Below are 25,657 nucleotides of genomic sequence, written 5' to 3'. Positions count from 1 at the left end.
AGGGACTGACACCTCCATTTTCCAATGCCCATGCAGTATATTAACTTTAAAACTGTCTGTAGTTCCAGGTTTCATATTCTCAGCTTAAAATGGTGCAACCACATGTACATCGTTGCTACCAAGAAACAAACGTGTGTAGCATGAGGACTGTTCTTGGGGCTAAACCCATTTTACACTGGTTCCAAGGGCTTGACCGAAGGCCAGACTACTGCAAGAGTCCAGTGGAGGCGATATACCCTTGGAGAAGGCAGAAATTAAACCACCAACAATCACTTTGGTCTGCAAACACTTAGGACTAAACTATATTTCACAGGTCCAAGGAGCCAGTAATAGTTGTTAGAGTTGTCTGCAGGCTTTCACTTGTAGCCACTGCAGATGCGGTGAATGGAAGCAATGCCTGTATTGCTAGGAGATTCATCCATGCACCTCCATGCTGTGCGTGTTGGCGTGTAACCCATCAAGGTGGAGGATCCGCAAAAGCACATTCTGGTAATGTAATACTGGTAATATAAACAAGCCATTTGTAAAGCTCAGGTCCGTCACTCCAACCTTTAGAGTATCCAGAGGAACGCTTCTCAGGCATCAAACCACCGCCCCTCTCCCCCCCCCCCCAACAAACACTGAAGTAAAATAAAATCGAACACATCCAAGTTACTAATTTAACGTGTGAAGCACAACTAACGACAGCTCAACAAACCCATAGTCTACCCCCAGCTACAGCTGGGACCTTGCAATCATTAAGTTTATCTTATCGAGTCTAGCTTTCAACTAGTGCTGCATCAATCACGGGGCCACCTTCAGCAGCTGGTTGGACAGCCGGCTTCAGGTCACTGGAAACGACAGATGTAGGACACAAATACCAATAATGCAGCAAGGAGAGTCAAGGCAGTGATGCCTGTGTGAAAGCACAGGCCCATCTATGCAAAAGGGGCTAGACTATCCAGCCCCGGTGGTCAACCAAATTGCCTTGCCTTGTACAATCCAAGCCACGTAGACCACCAAAGTGGTTCACCAAATCACAACCAAGATGAAAGACCTGGTTAAAAATCATTGCACAGGGCATGCTAACTGGTTCAATAATCATTTCTATTATGTAGTGGTCCATGACTGATTCCTCCTGTGTCTAAGTGCTGTAATAACATCATATCCCAATTATGGTACTACATCTTTTGTACTCCCAAGGTTGATAAATGAAGTCCACCCTTCCCCACAGGACTCAAACTTGCCAAGTGCGGCTTCACGGTTACCACTGGATGTCGGACCATATGCACAGCATGTGATTCTAAGCAGATTAACAAGCATCAGAAATACAACAATACCAAACAATCGAAAAAAGAAAAACTACAATAGTTAAAACCTGCATGCGTGATGTAAAAAATGAAAAAACATTAGCAAGCTCATAATTGCCTCTGCAGCAACCTTCCGGGTGAAAGCCGCTCAGTCCTGGAACGCATTACCCCTAGATCTCAGAACTGACCAGTCCTACCTCAGCTTTAGGCGCAATACCCTCAACTGGCTGCGCTCCAATGACTCATGATCCCTCCTGGACAAACTCTGCTATATTGACCTGTGTATCTGCCTTATGTAACCTATTGCACTACCTTTTGTACTTTTTTCATCTGTTTAGCACTGTTCCTTCTGCCTTACTGTAACCATCTCGCTGTGTAACTAACCTTTAAGTATCCTTGTACCTTTGTTGCACCCAGTCACCCAAGGGTTCGGTGCACCCTACAAATCAATAAACAAATGACTTTACAAGGTTGAGTACTGCAAAGTTGTATCTTTTCATGAATCCTTAACACAAATGACCAACAATTTACAAATCACAGAACACTTCAACAAAAAAAAAAGAAACTCCAATACATACAGTGACACATGCTGATGTGAAACCAGCATTTAAAAGCAGTTGCAATTTCTGTTAAGATACATAGATTTTTGGGAACAATTTTAAAACACCCACAATCTGTTTGACAAACGGTGCATTCAATTAGCGTTAACAGGTCCAAGATGTCTCCAGGACTTGAGACCCTCTGAAAATACAATGGTGCTATTGGAGTCTACAAAACAAAAAGGTTTGCGGGTTGGTTGTGGTGCCAGTCTCCACTTCTGGTAGTTATGGATGCTAGTGAACCTCAATTTCCGAATACTGCCGCTTGGACGAAAGACTGGATGGCAAAGCCCACCTCACCACCCTCATTGAGGTCTGACTGGCTATCGATACTTAAAACGTCTCCTGGATAAATCGGCTCTACGACACAAGCAGTGTAGTTAATTCAGTTGTTGAGTAGGTGACAAAACCCTAGGAAGGACCCCATTATCCTCCTTTCTGCTAAAGGTATCAAGTAGAAAACAAAATATTCAGCCTAGCACCTTTATCCTTATTAATTAGAATTATGAGAACTGTCACAACGTGGCATCTGTGTCCTCGTCTGTACAGGTATGCTGAAACAGAGGTTAGACCTGACAAATAGTAACATAGAAATTGAGTATTGCCTAAAGAACAGAATAGTGAAAATACTACTCCTACGCTTCAAAATGGCTCTGAGGTGCAAACTATTTTATCTACAAGCTACAGAGACAAGCAATTGTACCTCTTTGGTGACTAGGTTTTGGTATGAATCCTGGGGGTCAAGCACAGCCTTCGAGTATGCCAAGGTTCATAGAGTGTGACAATGAGCTAGGTAATGACACAATGAGAACCTTAACAATTCAGTGAATTGCATACTAGGTTATTGTTCACTTAATTAGAATGCATACCCAGGACACTAGGAAGGGGGCAATCAACACCAATTTTAAACTCGTCCATTTCAAATTCCTGCATCAATATTTTTATTCTCCGGTTCTGCTACATCAGTATTTTCCTCAAAGATCTGCAGCCTGTATTAGGTGTGGGTGTGAGCCTGCAGGATTCCTCGATGTGGCATGGGAATGCACACTACTTGGACAATTCTGGGGGGCGGGTGTGTTTGATGTGATTGGGGAGCCTGCAGGCCAGCGATTTGCTCCGGATCCGATATGGGCTTATTGAGGTATACTGCTCAGGTACCGAAAGGGTCTAGGAAACTGGTAAGCCTCCTGCTGATCCTTGCTAAACGCAGGGTCGCTATGGGGTGGGGTAAGAGGACTGCCCCGACAATTGCTCAATGGTCTCAGGACATTCTGTATTGCAACGACATGGAACTTAAATGTGGCGTAATGCAAGGAAAGGGCTGGGGGGACACCAAGATGTGGGATGCATATAAGTCATACCTTCTCAACCAATCGGGTGGCCGGGGATCAAGCCCCTGTTTATCACGGGAACTTTCTAATCTATCACAGCCAGACTGAATGGTCCAAAGGCCGCAGAGCGTTTTATCATCAGGTGACCTTGGATAACTGAACAATGGGGCAGGGGGAGAGAATGCATTGTGTTGTGGCCCTCTTTCTGTTGCATGGACTTTTAGGACTTGTCGCTGTAGGGCATATGCTTTTCATTGTCACATTGCGTGGTTTGCGGGCCGTGTGCTTTGGTCTAACTCATGGCGGGGTGATCATCCATGTGCCATGCTGGGGGGTGGATGGGTGGGGTTGGTTTGGGCGTTGGATTGGAGTTGTTTATATGAAATGTCAATAAAGAAAGTTAAAAAAAAAATTAGAATGTATACTCTAACACTCACAAAATGCAATAAAACAGTAAGATCTCTGCTATCTGCAACATTCAGCGTAGTGAAAGATGCCCACTGTGGATACTGTGTGTTGCATGCAAGCGAAATAGTGGGTGAATCCCGTCTTCCAGCAGCAGTGCTCGCTACACAGGCATGTTTGTTGACAAAGTCAGAGGGAATGCAGGAAGGAAAGTGCTGTCCTCCATACAAGGACGACATGCATACAGAGAAGATCAAAAACACCACCTTTGTTGCCAATTTAAAGACAACTAACTGCCCACATGTAACCTTTGAGTAGTTAGGGCTGCAAAGACAAATGAATGACGTCCTAGTAAGTTTGTGAGGAGTTGTACAGATTGGAGAAAATGGAACAAGAAAGATGCGCAAAATAAAATGTCCATCTTCTCACTGCCGCAAGGGATAGCAAATCAATGCAGTTTTGCAATTTCATTGATGAACCAAGATACTGAAACCCCTGCACAAAAATGGGTAGATACTTTTAAGCAGTTATTTACGCGGATGGTGAACGATATGGAAACAGTTTCCATTTTACCAAGCACAGTAGAATGTATGTGGGAAAATAAGGTGCATTTTAGCGTTCATGAAAGAACGGCAACAAAATAATAGTTCTGGCCACTATGTTATATAAAAAGATCTTTTTAAAATGAGGAGTCATGACAATTTCTTTTCTTTTTAATGGTTTGCAAAGAACAAGTTACTTACCTGTAACTACTGTTCTCCAGCATGGGTCTGGCATGGATTCACATGCTCATGAATATTCCCCGTCGTCAGGCTGGGAATCCTTGTTAAAGAAAAAAATCAGTATCAGTTTTGTTTCTGATCTGTCTTTCTTAGTAGTAACCAATCACTGATCTCTGGGTCATACTGCCCCCAGCCAATGACTGCCCTCTCCCTAAGCCCCTCCCCTGGCAGCCATCCTCAGATTTGGTAGCACGCAAAGTGGCAGTATGACCAAGTGAAGAGCCGCAGAGGGGAAGGAGGGAGGGTTCGCATGTGAATCCATGCCAGACCCATGCTGGAGAACAACAGTTACAGGTAAGTAACTTGTTCCTTCTCCAGCATGGGGTCTGGCATGGATTCACATGCCCATGAATATAATACATAGCAGTATACACATGCGCAACCATGGGAGGTGGCAACAGGCTCAACATTAAGCAATACAACAACTCAACATTAAGCATCTCTTACCTCCTCACCAGGCTCACCTTAAGCGAACAGGTTGCGCAGCACTACTTGGCCGACCCTGGACTCCTCCCTGGAGTCCCGATCGACGCAGTAGAATCTTGTGAAGGTGTGCGTCCACCTCCACGTAGCAGCCCTGCGGAAGTCCAGCAGGGGCACACCAGACAGGAACGCTGTGGTAGCAGCGATCGCTCTGGTCGAATGGGCTCTTGGACGGCCGGGCAGTTTGCCAACCGGTGACAGTGCATGATGCAGCCGGAGAGCCATCTGGAAATGGAAGCCTTCGAGAGAGCCTTCCCTCGATTCACAGGTCCAAAGTTCACAAACAGCTGTGATGTCGTCCGAAAACTCTTTGTGCGGTCCACGTAGAACTTCAGCGCTCTAGCTACGTCCAGCGAGTGCAGAGTCCTCTCGGCCTGCGAAGGCGACGGGAAAGAAACTGGCAACACCAAGGGCTCATTGAGGTGGAAGTCCGACGGCACCTTGGGCATAAAGGAGGGGTACGTCCTCAGCACCACCCTCGTGTCGTGAAGTCAAGTATGGAGGCTTGCAAGATAGGGCCTGGATCTCTCCCACTCGTCGTGCGGAGGTGATGGCCACGAGAAATGCTGTCTTCCACGAAAGGAACTTAAACGGTGCCGAATGCATAGGCTCGAATGGGGCCCCCCCCACCATGAGCCTGTCAGCACCACGTTGAGCTCCCACACCGGAGAGGGGCCTTCACCGGCGGGAACGATCGGAATAGTCCCTTCATAAATTCCTTCACCAGGCAATGAGACCACAAGGACGCCCGTCCTGTAGTTCTGGTGTATCGGGAGATGGCAGCCAGATGCATCTTGATGGAGGCGTGAGCCAGTCTAGCTTTTGCCAGCGACAGTAGGTACAGCAATACTTGAGGGGCCGTAACCTGCAGAGGGTAAATCTTCTGTGCACGGCAGCAGACAGAGAACCTCTTCCACGTATGTCCATAGCACTTGAGAGTTGAGGACGCCCTGGCTTTTGCAAGAACCTCTCTGCAGTCAGCCGGGATATCGTATCCTCCAAACTCTAGTGCTGCAGGAGCCAAGCCTGCAAGTTCAGCGACTCCGGATCGTGATGAAGAATGGCACCTCCTTCTCTGGAGAGAAGATCCGCGTCCATCGCCAGCTTGATAGGTGGGGACGCGGACAAGTCCAGAAGGTCTGGGAACCAGATCTGTCTCGGCCACGCCGGTGCGACGAGGATCATCCTGCACCTGGACCTCTTGAGCTGGTTGATGAGACGGAGCAGCAACGGCAACGGCGGGAACGCGTACAGGAACAGGCCGTCCCAAGGGAACGAGAAAGCATCACCCATGCTCATCGGCTGTGCGAACCTGCTGGCGAACCTCTGGCACTTGGAGTTTGTAGCCGTCGCGAACAGTTTGATCTGGGGTTTGCCCCATCGTTGAAAGAGCCGATCCACCTGGTCCTGGCAAGCGCAGCTCCCTGCTGAGTGAGTCGGCGATGGTGTTTTTTATTCCCGCCAGGTGGAAAGGAACCAGAAACATCCCCTGGGTGACGGCCCAGTGCCACAGATCCTGGGCCTCCTTGGATAGGGCTGGGGATCTGGTGCCTCCCCGCTTCCAGATGTAGAACATCGTGGTGGTGTTGTCGGTGAAGATCCTCACCACTTTGTCCTTGAGGGACGGAAGGAACGATTTGAGCGCCCAGAACACGCTCATAGCTCCAGGATGTTGATGTGGAGAGACCGCTCTTCCGGGAGCCAGAGGCCTCTTGCGTGGAGATCTCCGGTGTGGGCCCCCCATCCCTCCAGGGAGGCGTCCATCGTCACCGTTTGATACGCCGGGGTCTGAAACTCCGTACCTGCCGTGAGGTGCGCACGGGTACCCCACCATAGAATCGCCCGACGGAACTCCTCGTCGAGCAGGATCCTGTCTTCGAAGCTGCCCGCCGCCTGAATCCAGCGGGCGTCGAGGAACTCTTGTAGCGGACGCATCCGAAGTCTGCAAAGGGGCACAAGGTAGATGCATGAGGACATCATCCCGAGGAGGGACTTGATGGACCTCACCCTGGCCACATCCGTGGCTAGCAGGCGCTGCACCTTGCCCAAAATGTCCTTCGTCCTTTCTTCCGACGGAGATGCCAATCACTCCACTGTATCGAGCTTCGCTCCCAGAAACAGTGCCACCTGCAACGGAACCAGGTGGGATTTGGGGTAGTTGATGGCGAATCCCAGTTCCGTGAGCAGGCGGACGGTCCTCGCCGTGTGTTCGACGGCAAGTTCTCCTGACCTTGCACGGATTAGCCAGTCGTCTCAGGTAGGGGTAGACGTGGATCCCCTGCAGGCGCAGCCGCGCCGCCACTGGTGCGAGGCACTTGGTGAACACCCTGGGTGCCGACTTTAATCCGAATAGCAGGGCTCTAAATTGGTAGTGACGCCCCTGGACTACGAATCTGAGGAACTCTGTGTCCTTTTAGAATGGGGATGTGGAAGTTAGCATCCTCCAGGTCCAACAAAGATAGGAAGTCGCCCTCCTCCAGCTGTCCCAGCACGTGCTGGAGGCTGACCATCTGGAATTTCTGTGCCTTGGACTTGTTTAACTGACGCAGGTCCAGGATGGGGCGCCAACCGCCTGTCTTCTTTCTGACGAGGAAGTACCTTGAGTATACTCCGGAGCCCCGGAGCCTCTTGGGGACGAGCTCGATGGCACCTTTCTTGAGCATCGCCCTTACCTCCAACAGCAGTTGAGGGACGCGATTCTCCTTCCTGGCCACGGGAGGAATGCGAGGACACTTCTTTTGAAATTCTAGCGAGTGTCCGCGTGCCAGGGTGTCCAGCACCCAACGGTCGGTGGAGATGGACTCCCACACGCTGACGAACTTTGTCAGCCGGCCTCCCACCGAAGTGCTTCGGTGGGGGCCCAACACTACGGCCGGTTCATTCCTGCTTGGAAGAGGCCATGCCACCTTGGCCTCCTTGACAACGGCGGCGAGACCCTCCTTGCTTGCCGCGGCCTCTATAGGCCTCTTGGGACGAGGAGCGGGCCGCCTGGCGGTACGTAGAAGAGCCACCGATGGATCCCTTGGAGGCTCCCCGTCTGCCTCCGGAGCTCCGAAAGGGCCGCCGTTGCTGAAGGACTCCTAGGGCTCGGGCTGTCTGTGTCGGTCTTGATGGCCTGGAGGGACTCATCCACCGTCTTCCCAAACAGGTTGTTGCCGTCGAACGGCATGTCCAATACTCTGGTCTGGACGTCCTGGCGAAAGTCCGTCGCCTTGAGCCATCCTCGTCGTCGAAGGCAAACCCCGTTGCCCAGCTGGCGAAATCCGGTATGGGCAATATCCGCTGCCACCGTTATGGCGTGATCCGATGCCACCCGACCTGCCTGCAGAATCTGTAGGTCCTCCGCCCTCTTGTCGTCCGGTAGGAAGTCTAGCAGGGGAGCTATCTTGAACCAAAGCTCCCTGTCATAACGGGCCACAATCGCTAAGGCATTGGCCGCCTTAATCGTCGTCGCCGCCGAGATGACTCGTTGTCCCATGGAGTCCAACTTCTTGCCCTCGCTGTCCGGCGGGGAAGTGGAAGTTGAAGCCGCCGCACCCGCCGCTTCCTTCTTGGCCGCTGCCGAGACAACCGAGTCCGGCGTAGGCTAGGCCCTGAGGCACAAGGGGGCGGCATCGGGGACCCGGTACTTCTTCGCGTACCTGTCCCTTTTGGCGGGTGTCCTGGAAGGGTTCTTCAGGATAGCCAGCCCCTCGTCCCAGATGTCGTCGAGCAACAGTACCGCGAGGACCGTCTTTCTCTTGGCCTCCTGTCATTGGTAAAGAAAGCCTTCCTTTTCTGTTCCTCAGGGCAGAGCTGGAAGAGCTCAGATGCCCTGGCTATCATGGCGTGGAAAGAGCCAATTTCGTCGGGCGGAGAGGCCTGGGGGGGGAGGAGGGGGGCGTGTGATGAAGAAATGTCCATTGTATCATCGCCACCGTCGTTGTCAGTCGCTGTATCTGTCGCTGTATCATCCCGAGGGTCCGGCGAGGGGGATGAGGGGTCCACAGGCCTCGTGGGCACGAACGGCGGTGCGGGGTGGACTCTCCTCCGCTTGTTCGGAGGGCTTCCCGACGGTCCTGGTTCTGGACCCTCCGTCGGGGTCTGTGGTAACCTCGTCCTTATCTCAGTACATAAGGATTGGATTGCCAAAATGGCCGCCGAGCTATCCTTGGGCTCGGGCAATGGCTGCGACGGGCGGGATGGCTGCTCCACTGGGCCCTCGTCGTCGCCATCTTCGATCACATCAGAAGGAACCTTCCCCTGGGATCGAACCTTCTCGAACCTCTCGTTGAGGTCTTTCACGGTTTCCACCAGATCCTCCTCGGAGGCTGAATCCGAGTCCGTAATGGCCACCGGCCCCCCGCTCTTTTTCCACCAGGGTCTTCACGGGGGTCTTAACGATGGGCTGGAAAGAGGATTCCCTCCGCGGTGGCAGGGAAACTCTGGGCCCCGAGGCCGCCTCCACTTTGCCGGGTGGATCAAGGCCCTCACCACCATAGGTGCGTCCTGGGCCTTCGCTTTGGGGGGAGGGTCATCGCCTCGCTCCCCCTCGGCTCCCTTTGAGATCGACTGGGGCCTCTCCAGGAGCTTACCCGGGTACTCGGACTTCCTCTTCCCGAACCAGAGCGCTGGCTCGTGCCGGGGAAGTCGCACCCTGCTTGGCAGCCGAAGAGCCCGACCTTTCGGCGCTCCCGGTGCCCGCAGACTCGTGGTGCTTGGCCTTCTGTTGGGCCCCCGTCGCCGGGGCGCCCTCTCAGGACTTAGAAGATCACTCAGACTTTTTCTTCGCCTTCTCACCTGCTGTGCCCTTCTCCAGCCAGGCGGCGTGGCGGGAACGACAATCTTGCTTGGTCCGTTCCGACAGGTTGTTGCAGAACGCACAGTCTTTCTCCACGTGCGTCTTGTCCTCATGAAGGCAGTAGAGACATCTCGAATGCTCGTCCTCCTTGAAAACATTTTGCAATCCGCATCCCGGGCAGCTCCTGAACAGCTTGGATCCGGGAGTCGAGATTCCCCTTGTCCTGGGCCATGTCCGTTGAGGTAGGCCTCAGATCTTCTGGAACCTCCAAGAAGTGTAACACAACGAAAACTTCACCCTTGAGGGGCGTAGAAGAATTCCAAAACGGGTCCCAGTTATCGGAAGTGGGAACGGTGGAGCTTGAGGCTCGATTAAACCGAAAAATGAGAAAATCTCCTGAAAAAGCGCGAAAACGCAGTAAAAGCTCGAGAGCTAAAGCACGAGGACTCCCAACACTTGAACGTGCGGTAAAAATCTGAGGATGGCTGCCAGGGAAGGGGCTTAGGGAGAGGGCAGTCATTGGCTGGGGGCAGTATGACCCAGAGATCAGTGATTGGTTACTACTAAGAAAGACAGATCAGAAACGAAACTGATACTTATTTTTTCTTTACTGAGGATTCCCAGCCGGACGACGGGGAATATTCATGAGCATGTGAATCCATGCCAGACCCCATGCTGGAGAAACTTTGTTCCGTCCAACATCTTTATTCGAAGGCTCTTGGAAGATTTTTGCTTGATGTACAATCACTTAAAATGATTGGGTCACCTACAAAATGATGCACTGCTAATCAAGCTCGCAAGTTTTTTTTTTTTGTTTTTTTTTAAATGAGTTGCATATTTTAAATGTAACACTATAATCTATGGACCAGAGATCTCAGGTGGCCTTTTGAAAATAATGCACTAAATATTATCCAAGTGGCACTAAGATATGACAATTATGGAAATTGTACAACTCTTAAGAACTGCGGTCCTGGGGCGTGGCCTGGAGCCCAAGTGGGAAGCTTGGCTCCTTGACTGCTCCCGGCCCTAGCCCGACAACTGTGCATGTAACGGAGGAATGGGCACTCTACCCGGCCTGAAAGTCCTTGACAGAATGAAGGATGGCGTGCAGAGCGGCTTATGAGAGCGGGGGTTGCTAAGAACCACCGCGGGATTCCCTCCGGGATGACCTGGCTGTGTGCTGGAGTCTGATCCAGCAACCCAGACCTCCTCTGAAGCCAGGCGGGAGCCGCAAGATCATCGGAGCGGCTCGGAGCACAGGACTATGGGCCAGAACGAGAGTGGTGGGCTCGGAAGACCTCCGTGGCATCAGCATTCCAATTTACCGCTTGGGGGCTGCGGAGCGGACACCGGAGGAGTGCTCAAACTGGGCAGGCCAAAAGGAGAAGCTGGCAACCAGGGGGCAAAGTAGCATGCACGTAGTGTGCTCAAATCTTGAGACACCGGAACTCAGCGGGGGCCCAGGATGAAGCTACAAAACTTGGGCGATGAGCGGCGGTGCCAGGACGCATAAACAGCCAGTGCACAAAGCAAGAAACACTTCCCCATTGCCCGCTGAAGCAATCTGCATGGAGTCTAGCGAGAAAGTAGCCCCATAGGGCCCGCTATAAGTGGCCTGCTTCCGGAGAGTCTGCCTGCACACTGCCTAGTGAACACGCCATCACAGTAGAAGATAACTGCTCATATTAATAGTGCAATACCGCTCCGGATTGGGCCCTACATAGCACTACAGGAGCTGGGGGCCATCCAAAGCTGCCCAACCAGGGTGGCTGTAGCTGCATGCGCTCACAGCCCAGGGCAGAGGGGATGCAGCTCCAGCTAAGGAGATGGAGAATACCCCTAAAGCAGCAAAGCAAACAGACATTTTGTACCATGCTGGCTGCGGGCACCTTAGGGGGGAGAAAAAAAAAAAGGAAAAGAGCGTACTGAGGCCAAGATCCACACGGAGGATCCTGGCCTGGCAGAAAGGCTCCTCGACCCATCTAGCCTGGACGAAGGAGGCGACAGCAGTGGAGGTTCTCAGCTCCCCGGAAAGGGGTCATAGAGCCCTGGTCAAGTAGGAAGCGCAAACCTAGGGGCCCCACTCAGAAGCAAGAAAGGCGCCAAGGACATGGTAGAATTTGCACTCTTCAGGAGGCGAGCACGAACAGCCGGCGGACTGCGCCTACAAGGGGACCCCTGGGGTTCCCCAGGAGATTTGGGCGGTTGAGCCTGGAGCAGGTTCGCCCGAGTATGAGAGAGTACCTGTGGAGGTAGGACGTCCTGCTGGAACACATGTATTAAGTCAGTGAATGTGTGGAGCACGATTGGGATAGCTCAGCAACCACAGTTGGAAGGGGAGGCCGAGCAGGTATGACCTGGAGGCCAAGCAGCTGTGACCTGGAGGCTTCACCTGGATGGCTAAGGGCAACAATTAGTAGGGCCACCTGCACTTTACTCAAAAGGGAGTCCTAGCACTGCATAAGGGTACTATGGAGGCCCCTGGTCTGGCGGGTGGGGTGGCAGATGGGACACTCAAACCCGGAGTACGGCAGCACTGGAAGAGGTGGCAGCGTCTCTCGCAGAACTCAGCCTGGTGCTGGCAGAGATGAAGAATGTGTTTGCTTCAGTGAACACCAAACTGAACGGCCTGGAATACAAGATGGATAGAATGCACGAAATAATTGAAAAAGAAAGCAACTGTATAAGGGAAATGGGGCACCGAGTGGGAGTGCTGGAGGACACTAGCAATGAGGTGCCCCAAGCAATACGTGGCTTGCAGAGAGAGGCAAAAGAGATCCGGGGTAAGAATGAGGACTTGGAAGCAAGATCCAGGCGCAACAATGTCAGGATGGTGGGGATCCCAGAGTCAGTGCTGGCGCAGAGCATGGGGTTATTTATGGAGTCCTTTATAATGGAGGGATTGCAGGACACTCCAATGTCCTCCCAATTTTTGGTAGAAAGAGCACACCGGCTCTCAATGCAAAAACCCAGGCCAGGGCAGAACCCTTGCCCAGTCATTGTTAGACTACCGAATTACTGTGACCAGCATTTTGCACAGGGTACGGGAGCTTGGTGAGGTACAGTACAAGATGGTTAAGGTGTCTATCAGGATCTGGCCACTAAAAGGTTTCTGAGAGACAAGGGGGTGCAATATGCGATGCTTTATCCATCCATGTTACGCATAATCCACGAGAACAAAACTCTGATCTGGCAGAGGTATTTACATTTGTGGAGCCGCTTCCCAAGACTTGAACGGGGAGGCGGCCTTGGGTTCTAATGGGTGAAATGGTGTATTCAAGCTGTGAGATTAGTTAAGTTTGGGCCCGAGGCCCACTCCCGACAGATCCGAACGAGGTTCTGGTATTTGAGGCTAGTTATTTGCTTTAATTGCCGTGTTGGGTGTAATTATAGTTTGATAATGTAAAGAAATGGGTCAGTAGCTGGTTATCCTGCAAGTGCTCGGCCTCCTCCAGCAGCGAAGGGGCTTTGGATGGATGGTCAGATAAGGTTGTAGAGTCTGGTGCCCTGATGCGAGTTGGGTCTGGAGGGAGGGTGGGTTGGGCAGGGTGACAACACAACTGGGTGGGGTTGGACAGTGGGGAGAGGGAGGGTAACAGTGTTGGGTGGGGCAGTGAGTGAGTTTCCCTGGTAACTGGGGTCAGGCAGTGTGGGTGGGGGTGGTATGGGTTGTGGCTGTTCATGGGATTCTTGGAGGGAGCGGTTGCCGGCAGGGGAGATGGGGGTTCTTGAAAACGGATAAACATCTACATGGAAAGGGTTGGTGCACAGTAGCATTTTGTTGAGACCCGGAGCGCAGGAGTGTGGAACAGGGCCGAATATTGAATGCAGAAGTCTATACCCGGGTGTAATATGAGTTGGAAATTGAGGGGGTTGAACAATCGACGTAAAACCAGGGAGGTGGTAAATTACTGTGAGTGCCAAGGTGATTCTTCTGCAGGAAACCCATTTTGTCAGTTCAGCTAATGAGGAAGTCGCCAGAGTTTGGGGATTTAACAGGTTCTATACATCATAATCCACTTATTCGGTGGGGGTCATGACACTAATTCACAAGTCCCTCTGCTTTCATTTGGTAGAACAGTTCATTGACCCACCCAGTAGGTTTCTGATTATGTTCGGCAGCTGGGCTCAGGTCTTGTTCATCAACATTTATGGGCCAAACATAGATGACCGCATGTTTTTTTTGAAGCGCTCCTGTCCAAAGGTTACAAATATATGCATACTAATATTGTCTGGGCTGGTGTTCTTACTATCGCTTTGCAAACGGTGCTAGATAGATCAGCGGAGTCAGCACGCTCCTTCCCGCAGGAGACTGATCGTATGTGTAAGGGTATGTCTGAATTGGGGCTGGTGGACATCTGGCGTGTACTTCACTCGGGGGGTGTTGGAATTTTCCTTTCATTCGTCAGTGCACGGGATGTCATTGAGACTGGACTATGTGCTAGCTAGCCCACATTTGATGCATATGACGCTAGATTGTTCGCTTCTCCCACGGACTCTGTCGGACCACTCCCCTGTCCTATGGTCATTGGATGTGGGGCGGGAGGTGGTGCCTAGGCCACCTTGGAGGTTCAAGCCTTGAGTCCTCTCAGACACAGTGTTTCGAAGTGAGGTGGTGGAAGTTATGCAATTGCATTTTGAAGTAAACATGGGTTCCGTCGGCTCCATGGCCTCCGTCTGGGAGGCCATTAAGTGGTTCTTCGTGGGAGGTGTATGACTGGCGTTTGGGGCGTTGAAAACGATCAGGAGACAGCTGGCAGGGGAAATTAAGATGTGCGCTGATGATGCAGTGGCTAGGGCTGAACTGCGGGAAGCTCTAGACAGGTTTGGCAACCTGGTTGATCGGGAGGTTAAATACCTGGTGCATCAGGCCATGGCGTCTATATACGGCGAGGAGGGTCGACCGGGTCGCCTACTGGCGGCTATGTTGCGGCAAGAGAGAGGGTCTCTTGATATTGCAGCAATACGCATGGTGGATGGGCATGTTGTAGCTGAATCCAAGGTTATTTTGGGAGCTTTTCAGCGATACTTTGGAGTTTTAGTCCAGGGATTCGCAGGCCCCGGCGCGTTGGTCGAATACCTAGAGGAGGTGGCACTGCTGAGGTTGAGCACAGAAACGTGTAATGTGTTGGCTAAGCCAATCTCGGTTGATATTCTTGCGGCGGCGCAGGCTCTTCCTTCAGCCAAAGCTCCTGGGTCAGATGGCATATCAGAAGAGTTGTACAAGGAGTTGGGACTGGAGGTTGTAAGTCTATGGTAGGGGTTTGGGAGGATGCTGTGTCTTTGGGCCAGTTGTCCCCCCTCAATGCGTGAAGCTGTGGTGATCCTGCTCATGAAGGAGGGAAGGCACCCTTTGGACTGCACTTCATACTGCCCAATATCCCTTATTCATATAGATACTAAAATATTTGCTAAAATTCTGGCAGATGGACTGTTGCCGTTTGTATCAGGCTTAGTCTACTTGGATCAATCTGGTTTTATCACAGGGAGGTCAACTTAGTTGAATTTGCGCAGGTTCTTCTCTATATTGGCTCAGGGTGACCCCAGGGTGCAGGCGGTGGCGGCTTTACTAGATATGGAGAAGGCGCTCGACTCTGTGGAATGTGACTACCTTTTCGAGGCATTGAAGGTTGTGGGGCTCCCGGAGTCCTTTATCTTGGTGATGCGGCATCAATACTCTGGTGCAGTGGCTAGGATTGTCTTGCCTTTTTTGCGAAGTTTAAGACACTGTTGGTGCATCTGGCGTGGCATCCCAAGTCTCCCCGAATAAGTTGGGACACTATGGTGCTTCCATGGTAGCAAGGGGTTATATGTGCGCCGGATATGGAGCTTCCCTTCTAGCAACTCAGGCGCATTTTGCTTCCTACTGGATGCCAGGATCTTCAGCGCAGCCACATGTGCGTATTATAAAATGCTCTGCTCTCCCCTATGTGATTGATCCAAGGGGTTCTGGTGTCAAGGAAAGTAGCTGACGGGTGCAAATTTGATCCGGTTGCCTGCACAGTGCATGCATGGAATAGGTTTCTCAAAAGGCTTGGTGTAGACATCCCGTACGATCCTGGGCTTCAGCTATGGAAGATTGTATGCCTTAAACCGACTTGTGATAAAGCCCTTATGAATGGGGAGGGGTGGGGACTATCCATAGGGAACACCTTGCGTCTGCTCGCCATGTGTTTGAGTCTACTAAGAGACAAGTGTCCGCGATGTCAAGCGCACTCTGCTGAGTTCCTCCACATACTGTGGCCGTGCCCTCAGCTGTGAGTTTTGGGAGGGTGTGACGGGCACTCTTCAAGCATGTTGGATTGTGAGTGCCAGTGCTGCATGTTTGGGTGGCTCCCGGGATCTGGCCGAAGATTAGTAAACCACCAGAATGATTGTGGTCAGGAAATGTGTACCGATGCGTTGGACCAGCTGGGCCACCCAAACCCCATACCATTTCGATTGTGGCTGGGTGGTCTGCCCAAACTGGGTGATCTTGACCAGGATTACAGTCTCCTATGTAGGCCACGTACAAGGCCTAAAAACATTTGGGGTCCTATGGAGGCTTACCTCTTGTCTCAGTGCCCTGAAACTGCCACAGTGGACACGGTGTCCCCGGACCAAGAACTGTGGTTGCTGACCATCTTCTGCTGCCTGCAGTGCAACGCTGTTGTGTTTAGCATTGTAATTGACAGTGTTCAACTGTGCCCAACATGTCCAACTGCTCTAATGATTTGAGTGAGATGTGCATCTACTTTAATAAAACATTTTTAAAAAATAATTTACGGGACTTGCTCCCCAAAGTTTGAGATCTTACGGGGTACCCGTCAGGGATGTCACCTGTCGCTGCAAATGTTCACCTTGTCTATGGAGTGGTTTGCCACTAGGATACAGGCCAAACCCGCAGGATTCAGGGAATGCAATTAGGAGGCAATTATTACAAAATGTCCCTGTACGCTGATGACGTCCTCTTCCTCATGCAGTCAGACATGTCTCTAGCAGCGCTATGGGGTCAAACCTCAGAATTTGGGGAGGCGTCAGGCTGCTGGGTAATCTACTTGAAGTCCAGCGCTATGGGGGTAAATATCCCACAAAGGAGAAGGGTAATTCTGGCAAGTAACGGCCAATTCCTTGGAACAAGACCCACTTTATCTACCAGGGGTCCGTATTCCGAATAAACCAGAGAAGGTGTACTAAGCCAACTTCCCACAACTGTTTTGGGACTTAATGAGCGACCTCAACCGCTGGCATAAGCAGGAGGCGTCTTGGCTCGGAAAGATCACTGCACTCAAAATGAGCCAGGTCCAAAAACCCACAGATGGCTAGGAGGGTGATGCTTCAGGGGGTTCCTAGCAGAGTCCTTGGTGTCCCAGACATGTCTAGGTATTGTTGAGCAGTGCAGTTTCTCACTCCTTTGCATGGCATGAGACAGATTACCCACACCGCTGGAAGCAGATGGAGGAAGCATAGGATAGAGCGCCGCTCCTCTCTGCCCTGCCTCATCTTGGGCTGACAGGCTGCGCCTCAGAGGCAGGTTTGCTGGCTTCCACCAAAAATACAGTCCGATGCTGGAGGAGAGCGGTCAGCCGGTGGGAAATTAAAAGCACCCTGGGCCCTCTAACCACAGTTTGGGACAATCTAGAATTTTGGCTGGAGATCGGCTCAGTGCGGTTTTGCAGGTGTAGAGAGGGTGGTTTGCTACAGGTGAAAGATTGTTTCAATAATGGGGTGCCCCTTTCCTTTAAATAATGCAAAGCAAAATTCTGGTTATCCAAAGCATGATGTGAGTTTCAAAGCCCATCCTGCGGAGGAGGAGTTCCACGTAGCGCCACTCCACCCTGTCGAAGGCCTTCTCCGAGTCCAGGGAAAGGACGCATGCGTCCAATTCCGACGATTGGGCGAAGTGGAAAAGGTCTATTGTTTTGCGGATGTTATCTGACCCCTGCCTTCCTCTGATAAAGCCCACCTGGTCCCCGTGTACTAACCTCGGCATTATACCTTCCAACCTCCTCCCCACCACCTTGGCCAAGATCTTGACGTCAATGTTTAATAGTGATATGGGGCGATAGGAAGAACAATCCGCTGGATCCCTTCCCTCTTTGGGCAAGACCGCTATAACGGCTCCCATCATGGATTCTGGGAGGATGTCCCCCTCTAGCACCGCGTTGAAGACCCTTGCTAGGTAAGGGGCCAGGGAGGAGCGAAATCTCTTGTAAAAGAGGACGGAGAAGCTGTCCTCCCCCGGGGTAGTGCCCACCTTCATCCCACTAATCACCTTGTCCACCTCATCCTCGGTTATCGGGCCCTCCAACCCCTCAGACATTTCCCCGGAGAGGGATGGAATCTGTATGGAGTTCAGGAAGTTTTCTATCTGGGTGTCGTCCCCATCGTATTCGGAAGAGTAGAGGGTTCTGTAGTATTGTCGGAAAGCCTCTTCTATATGGGGAGAGTCGCAGCCAAGGAGTCCCCGGGCGTCCCTCACCTCCTTTACCCTCCTGCTTTTCTGTACCTCCCTTAACTTCCAGGCAAGGATCCTGTCAGCCTTGTCCCCTTTCTCATAATATTTTTGCTTAACCATTTGAAGGCTCCTCTCCGTTTTGTGTAGGGGGAGGTCTTTTAGTTGGAGCTTATAGTCCTCCAGTGCTGCCACCCGGTCACGGTATAGGGGTTGGGTCAGGGATCCACCCGGTTGGAGACGGGCTATTTTTTCTCGTAGGGCTTTCTCCTGGGCCTCCCTCTCCCTCTTCTTTAGAGCGCCTATTTTTTATAAGGACTCCTCGTAGGGTTGCCTTGAAGGCGTCCCAGAGCGTGTGCGTGGTCACCTCTCCGTTGTCATTAAGCTCAAAGAACTCTGTTATGGAGTCCAAGACCTCCTGAGCAATGACCTCATCCTTTAGCAGGGCGTCATTGCATTTCCAGCGCCCTCTGCTTTCCCTATTCCAGCCCATTGTGATGGTGACTCGGGCCATGTCGTGGTCCGACCAGGGGACTGGGTCTATCCTGTAGCCTGCTACATACGGACGAAGAATTTCGTCCGTTAGGATGTAGTCTATCCTGGAAAATGAATTATGTATGGCTGAGTAGTAAGTAAAGGAGGGGATCCCTGTCCTAGGGGTCGGGATAGTATCTATCAGGCCCAGGTCCTCATTCACTCTCCGAAAGCTCTGTGCCATGGCCTCTTCTGTAGGCCTGGGGTTGAGGGGGCCCATCCGCTTCCTATCTATGGAGGGATCCAGGACCATGTTGAAGTCACCCCCCCACCACCAGTGGGCCCTGCGTGAATAGACTGAGCTTGTCCCTGGTTTCCTCCCAGAATTGGGCCTGGTTCTCATTCGGGCCGTACACCACCGCCAGGGTAATGGGGGACCCCTGTAGGGCGCCCCGTATCAGCAGGTAACGGCCTTCGGGATCTTTCAAGATCGCCTCCTTCTCGAACCCTACGTTCCTTCCTATCAATATGGCCACCCCTCTTTTCTTAGTCCTGTGGGATGCATGGAAGACCTCCTCAATTCCTCCCCCCCGCAGCCTGGGCTCCTTCCCCCTTGCCCAGTGTGTCTCTTGTACAAACAGTAAGTCTAATTTCGCCCGCTTAAACGCTCTGCAAATCAGAGATCTTTTTGTGGGGGTGTTCAGCCCCCGCGCATTCAGGGTACCCACTCCCAGGGCCAGATGGCTGTCAGCCATAATCAATGTTTCCTGCCCTGCTGGTCAACAACTTTGCATCGGTTCTCCCTTTTCGCCCCCCTTGATTCACCGGTTGGACGCTATTGAAATGAACCCCCAACTGCCCCCCTAACCCTTTCCCCAACAAACGAACCCCAACTTGGTCGTGAACCCCCACACCCCCTGCCCCGACGTCCAGCCAGATAGTTCTGCCATTGATAGTTCCCTCTCGGCCAGGCGATCATTGCAAAACCTCCTTCTTGTGAACCCCCCCCCCCCCAATTTCGTTCCCGTAATTGCCCCCTTTGTACTTGCTGTTCAGCCTGATTCTGGTACCGTTCTTGCCTTTCGGTGATCCACGGATTACCGCCCTGTAGGTAGTTGGCTAACTCCGGTCATCCCGGGAGACCATTCTTTCGCGCCCGTGCTGGCTGGGACCCCTTGGTAATCATCCCTCCGAGTCATTCCGCTCTGCCTCTTTCGCTGGTGAGGGTGTGTTCATTTTCCTAAATTTCCGTGCCCCAGATTTCTTCCTTCTTTCGCTCGTCGGGCCCGGGCCACTTGCCCCGCCCGTCGCCGGTCCTGATGGCTCCCTTCGGGGGTGGGGGGTCCGCCACGTAGTCCTGGATGGCTCCTTTGATGTCTTCCTCCATGATCAACGTCGTCCGTTGGCCCTGGTATTCGAAGGTTAGGGAGAAGGGGAAGCCCCATCTATATCGTACTCCCTTTTCTTTCAGCAGCTGTGTGAGGGGGCGGCACATCCTGCGTTTGGATAGTGTGTATGCGGAGAGGTCTTGAAAGATGGAGACCTGTGAGTTGTTAGTTATCTCTTGGGCTCTCCTGGCTGCTTCCAGTACCCGTGTCTTCTCCAGATAGTAGTGGAACCGGACCAGAATCGAACGAGGGCGCCCCGCTCGTCCTCCCGCCCTGTGTACCCGGTCAAATGTGAGTTCAGCGGTCATCTCCTCTTCGAAGAGGAGGGCGATTATGTTCCGCACCATTCGGGTAAGCTCTCTCTCCGTTTCCCCCTCTGCCTCCGGTACCCCAAAAAACCTGAGGTTGTTTCTCCGTTCCCTATTCTCAAAATCGTCCATTTGTCTAGACCTCTCTTCCTCCTTCTCCATAACCTCATATTAGTCTCTATCTCCAGGGTTGTTGAGGAGGATTGGTTGGATTCAACCTGTAGGAGTCTGTCCTCAACTTTGTCATCCCGTTGGTCCATCTTCTCAAACTTCTGGGCAATGTCGGAGCGCATGTCTCTAATTTCTTGCAAGATAGATGCAAAGCCCCTTTCCATTGCCTCCGTTGCGGGGGCAGCGGCCTCTGAGTGGGCCATCTCCCGGACTCGGACCGGGTCTTTTCCGTTGGGGCCTGGGTCTCGGTAGCAGTATTTCTGCAGGTTCCTCTGCCAGTCCATTCAGTCCCCCCCTGGGCTCTCCGTTGGGTGTACTTGGGTTGGGGGGGAGCTCCTGGTGGGTCACTTCTAGGGTCCACATGTATTGGTGGAAGGACGGGCACACACCCCGCCGGCCTCGGGCGGGGGGCCTCACACCCGGTATCCTCAGGGCCTTCCACGCCCTTTGTGTCAACCTGGGGGACGGGGGGGCGTGGGGGAGATGGGGGGGGGTGCTTGTTTGCCGCGTTGATCACTGCGTGGTGGTGGGCCGCGTGCCCTGTTAGCATGATGCTTGAGCCCGAAGCCCTCTCCGGTGGTGGGGTTGGGGACCCGAGGGGGATAGGCCGCTTCTCTCTTCTTTCACTGGTCTCTGCTGTGCCTGTTCCCCGGCGGGGGCCTCACACCCGGCGTCCTCTGGGCCTTCCTCGCCCTTTGTGTCTTCCTTGCCGCGGGTGGGGTGCCCAGCCGTGGACACGGCCCGCGCGTGCTAGTCGTGGGGGCACCTCCCCTGCTGTCTGTGGCCCACTATGGGGGTGGGCGGCGGAGGAGCAGTCGCCCGCCCCGCGGGCAGCCCGCCGTCCCCCACCGGGGGCCTCTGAGTCCGCTCCGGAGCTCTCACCTCACAGTGGCCTATTCGGGCCGGCGCTCCTCTCCCCGGGTCGGGCGCGTATCCCGCGCGGTCCCCGCCGACTTCACTTGGGAGGTGTCGGCAGACCTCTCCCCAGGGTGGGTCCCACCTGTTTCCCGCTCTGTGTTAGCGCCGCGGGGGACGGGTGTCCGCCGCGGCGTAGGAGGGCGACCCTCCCTTCCTGATCTCCTGTACGATGGGCCTCGGCTCCGACTTCCGGCTTCGCGCCGCCCGGGCCCTCTGAGGCGCTCCCGCTGCTGGATCTGCAGCCCCGGATCTCCGCTCTCCCTGGGTCCTTCGACCCCGCTGTTTCGCTCCGCGGGGGCACCAGGGGTTCTCCCTGCTCTTCGGCCCTCTCTTTCGCCCCATTATTTACTGGAAAAGTAACACGTGCTAGAGGAGAGAAAAGTGCAAACCCCTTTTTCAACTTTCCTTTTCAACTAATTAGGCAACTCATAAACGCACCTTTTTTTAATCTGATGTCCATCAACCAAAATCCAGCTTGTTTTTTTGTCTTAATATTAAAGATGGTTAAGATAATAAATAAACAGGATTTAGTGAGAAAGATGAAATCATAGAAACTCCTGAAAACATTGTTCGGAAGGGAATAGAAGATTGTGAGAAAATCCAGTTCTGCATAGACACATTTTCATTTTTCACCATCACTTTGCAGCTAAACACAGAAAAGCATTCCAAAGGGAGAGACCGGTTCTAGCATTACCTGAGAGATGTGGTTGATGGAAGACTCCATTCTCCGTAGCTGAGATGCCTGGATATCAAGCAGTTGGAGGACATTGTTGGCCAATGCATTGATCTGATAAGCAACACTAGCGAGCGACTGGGTTGTGTATGCTTTAGTCTCTTCAAGGGCTTTCCTCTTGTCAGGCGCCTAAAACAATTTTTTTTAAAAACAAATAAAAAACCATTCAGAAACAATGTTATGTACTCTCCATCAACGCAATAAATGCAACTTTACAATTGCAAAGAGGGTCTGGAAATTCACTGTTGCATCCGTGCCCTTCTCATGGGTGAACGTTTTGCTTTCTTATAAAACTATTCTATTAGACTTATCAGTGTAACACAGTAAACAAACAAAAGAAGCAATCCACCATTCAGTACTATACAATTGAAATCCATTCCCACATCACTGATCCCTAGTTATTAGCCCATGGCACCACCTCCCAACCCATACCCTCACGCTTCCACCCTGTATCAACAGGTTCCATACACCATGTCCCAGCATTGAGAGTCTGCAACCCCATTCAAGCGGCCCTCTGTAGCCTAGTTCATACCATATACATCCATCTGCTACAGATTGTCATTTTCTGGTGACAATCTCCATCTATACCCTTTCTTGAAATGTTTTAATAAACATCTTTACACAAGTAATGCAAATTAAAACATTGTAATCTGCTATAATACAAATGTTGATTTATAATACCTAGGATGTATGCATGATATTTGAGCTTGCTGCAAGCAGAAGGATGGGCACTCTTCCAGATAAGATTTTGAAGTGGGAGTATTGGACCGCCTATTTTTTTTAAGTTGGGAGTAAAATGATTATTTTTAGGCAGTAAAAATGTAAGTCCAATTCCCAATGGGAGTATTCTATAAAGCGAGTAAAAATATGTGAACTGGAAAACGAACATTTTTTTTTATAATTATTCCTTTGCACCTAGCTATTCATACACATTAAAAGATACAGGTTTACTTCTTCCAATCAGGCAGTAGTAATAGTTTCTTCATGTGGTACTAAGTGTACTACTGGTCCAAACATATCCATGGAGCTGTCTGTTCCTTTTTTTAGTGGGCAGTTTTTCATTTTTGGGGATTATTTGCCTATTTTTAGGGAGTAAAAGTGGCCCATACACCCCTTTTCTGTAGGGCTGAGGATGGGCATTACCAATAGTGTGGTTTACCAACGGCATATGGTTCAAGGTCTATAAATTGCTGAATTCCTTCTGATGGGCACGTAACCACTGAAAGAGATCGTTTCAACTGCTAAAAATCGTACGCTACTGTGAACAGCCAACAAAAAACATAAAAGTTCGTTTATCAGGTTGTTTGCTAACAATATCTGCAAGTTTTTGCAGCAGGATGGAAAGGCGAAGTCACACCGACACACATTGGTTGACTCTTGGGACCAAAGCCAACACTTACTAGACAAGATTACAGTTGATGCTGTCATTTGCATTGTACCTGCACCTCTGCGATACTACACTGATGAAGCGTGAAAAGACATGCAAACTGATTTTTCCATTCAAAGCACAAACTAAGAGCTCAAGAATGAAGCAATGTATTTGACTTCACTAAGGGGGGCGGGGGGTTTGGCACAGCGGTTGGTATGTTATTTTGCATTTATATAGCGCCTTATATACCATTGGTATGGTCTGAAGGCGCTGGTAGGTTGAACGCCCTTGGGAACCGAAGTTCGGGTCAGCAGAGAGTTCAAAAAGTGCGTGTGCGCACCAGGTATGTGTGCAGCTGGTGCGGAATTCAAGTGGTAGCTACTTCTTAGAGGTAGGTGTGGTGGTTGAGAGATCAGGAGTATGTGTTCGCTCTGGCCGGCTTTATCCAGATCGAGTGTGGCTGCGTTAGGCCTTAGGAGAACGCCTGGCTGGGGGTGCGAAACCAGCAATGTTTACTTAGAATGATGGGGAGTGAGCGGGAGATGTTGATATGAGAAGTTAGTTATACCAAATGGTGTCATAGTATCTCTGTGTTCTAGTTGAGTGGTGGTGTAAGGGAGAGAGTAAGCGTGGGGTGTGGTATGATGTATTCCCTGCATTCCAAAGCATATTATGTACGTCTCGCAATTCCGTGCGGACAGGTCCGTTCTATGCATTTTTGTTCATTTCAGGCGTTCAAGATTGTCCTACACATTCATGTCTGCTCGACATATTCACGCACTCTGGTTCACCTTGTGTGTTCTAGTCTATTCTTCATTCTCCAGTGTGCCTCACGCATGCTCTCATGTGTTCCATACGTATGCACACCGGTCCTTCTTGCGCATGCACTCCAGTCTACCCCGTGCACGTACTTCGGTCTGCCTACACGCTCATCAGCTCTCCACACCCACCCGCTCTCCACACCCATCCGCTCTCCACACCCATCCGCTCTCATCCGATCCCCATGCTCATCCTCTCTACATGCTCGTTCGCTCTCGCTCGTTCGCTCTCACACGTTCGTCTGGCCAAGCGATCATCTAGTCTATACGTTCAGTATAGTCATCAGTTCTACGCCCTCCTACGTTCTGTTCACTTCTCTGTATTTGCGTACTCTACACTTACTCATCAACTCTATACGCTCGACCGCTCTACACACCCAACCATTCTACATACTCATTGGCTTTAGTTTGTTCATCTATTTCATCTGGTCTCCATACTCATTTGATCTTTCTAGTCGTCTGTTCTTCCACTCATGCACGCTTCCACTTAGTGTATTCATCTGTTCTATACGCTTCTTCCATTCTAACTATTTCATTTATGTCATTCACTATGTTCCCTCCTCATTCATTATGTCCATTTCATCGGTTCATATCTCCTTAGTTTCTCAATGATTTATTCCTATTATCCGCTTCACTGTTTTGATCTACTTTACTCGTTTAGCTCCGTTTGTCTTTCTAGTTTACATTCAAGTTTATTTAGCTGTCATTTTTCGCCTCAGGTTGATTGATCGGTCGGTATTATTGTGATGATGCTAGTTTGGAAGCCGGTTGGGTTTAGGGGAAGAGCCAGGTTTTCAGTAGTTTGCAGAAGGACGTTAAGTCCTCAGTTAGGAGGATGTGGGGTGGGAGCAAGTTCCACAGGGTTGGAGCTAGGGCTGAGAATGATGACCCGCCTAACCTGACTGAGTTTGTTTTAGGAATTGCTAGGAGGCCGGCTGAGCTTGATCTTAGGGTGCGAGTGGGATGATGATGTATTAGTTGGTCTTGAAGATATTGAGGTCCAGTTTTATGCAGTGCTCGATGGGAGAGGTATAAGGTTTTGAAAGCCACCCTAGGGGCTACTGGAAGCCAGTGCAGTGTCTTAAGGGCTGGGGATATGTGGTCTCTTGGACCGAGCGCAAGTAGCATTTTGGCCGCCGCGTTTTGTGCTCTTTGGAGTTTATTCAGTTGGTAGGCATGGATTCCGAGGTATAGGGGGTTTCCGTAGTCCAGTCTGGATAGAACGATTGATTGGATGCAGAGACTCTGTTGGGAAATGAGAGGTATGGAAAGATGCGCCTAAGGGTTTTAAGGTGGTAATGGCAGGACTTTGAGACATTGTTGACTTGGCGCGAGAGTGTTAGGTCGGAGTCCAGGGTGCATCCAAGATTTTTCA

At 51.3% G+C, this 25,657-nt stretch overlaps 1 protein-coding gene across 8 annotated transcripts in view; it reads right to left on the bottom strand.

Moving 5' to 3' along the window:
- The window catches only part of ABI1 (abl interactor 1), an 816,248-nt gene that overhangs the window by 583,558 nt on the left and 207,033 nt on the right, over positions 1–25,657 (bottom strand). For all 8 annotated transcript variants that reach the window (XM_069648123.1, XM_069648125.1, XM_069648127.1 and 5 more), the window contains exon 2: positions 22,057–22,224. In XM_069648123.1, the coding sequence (XP_069504224.1) occupies positions 22,057–22,224 (168 nt within the window). The remainder of the gene's footprint in view (positions 1–22,056; positions 22,225–25,657) is intronic.

Source organism: Ambystoma mexicanum, chromosome 2q (assembly GCF_040938575.1).
Source record: "Ambystoma mexicanum isolate Mex_15411 chromosome 2q, UKY_AmexF1_1, whole genome shotgun sequence".
Taxonomy (NCBI): domain Eukaryota; kingdom Metazoa; phylum Chordata; class Amphibia; order Caudata; family Ambystomatidae; genus Ambystoma; species Ambystoma mexicanum.
Note: the sequence above shows the minus strand (reverse complement) of the source record. Positions and strands in the feature narration are given on the sequence as shown.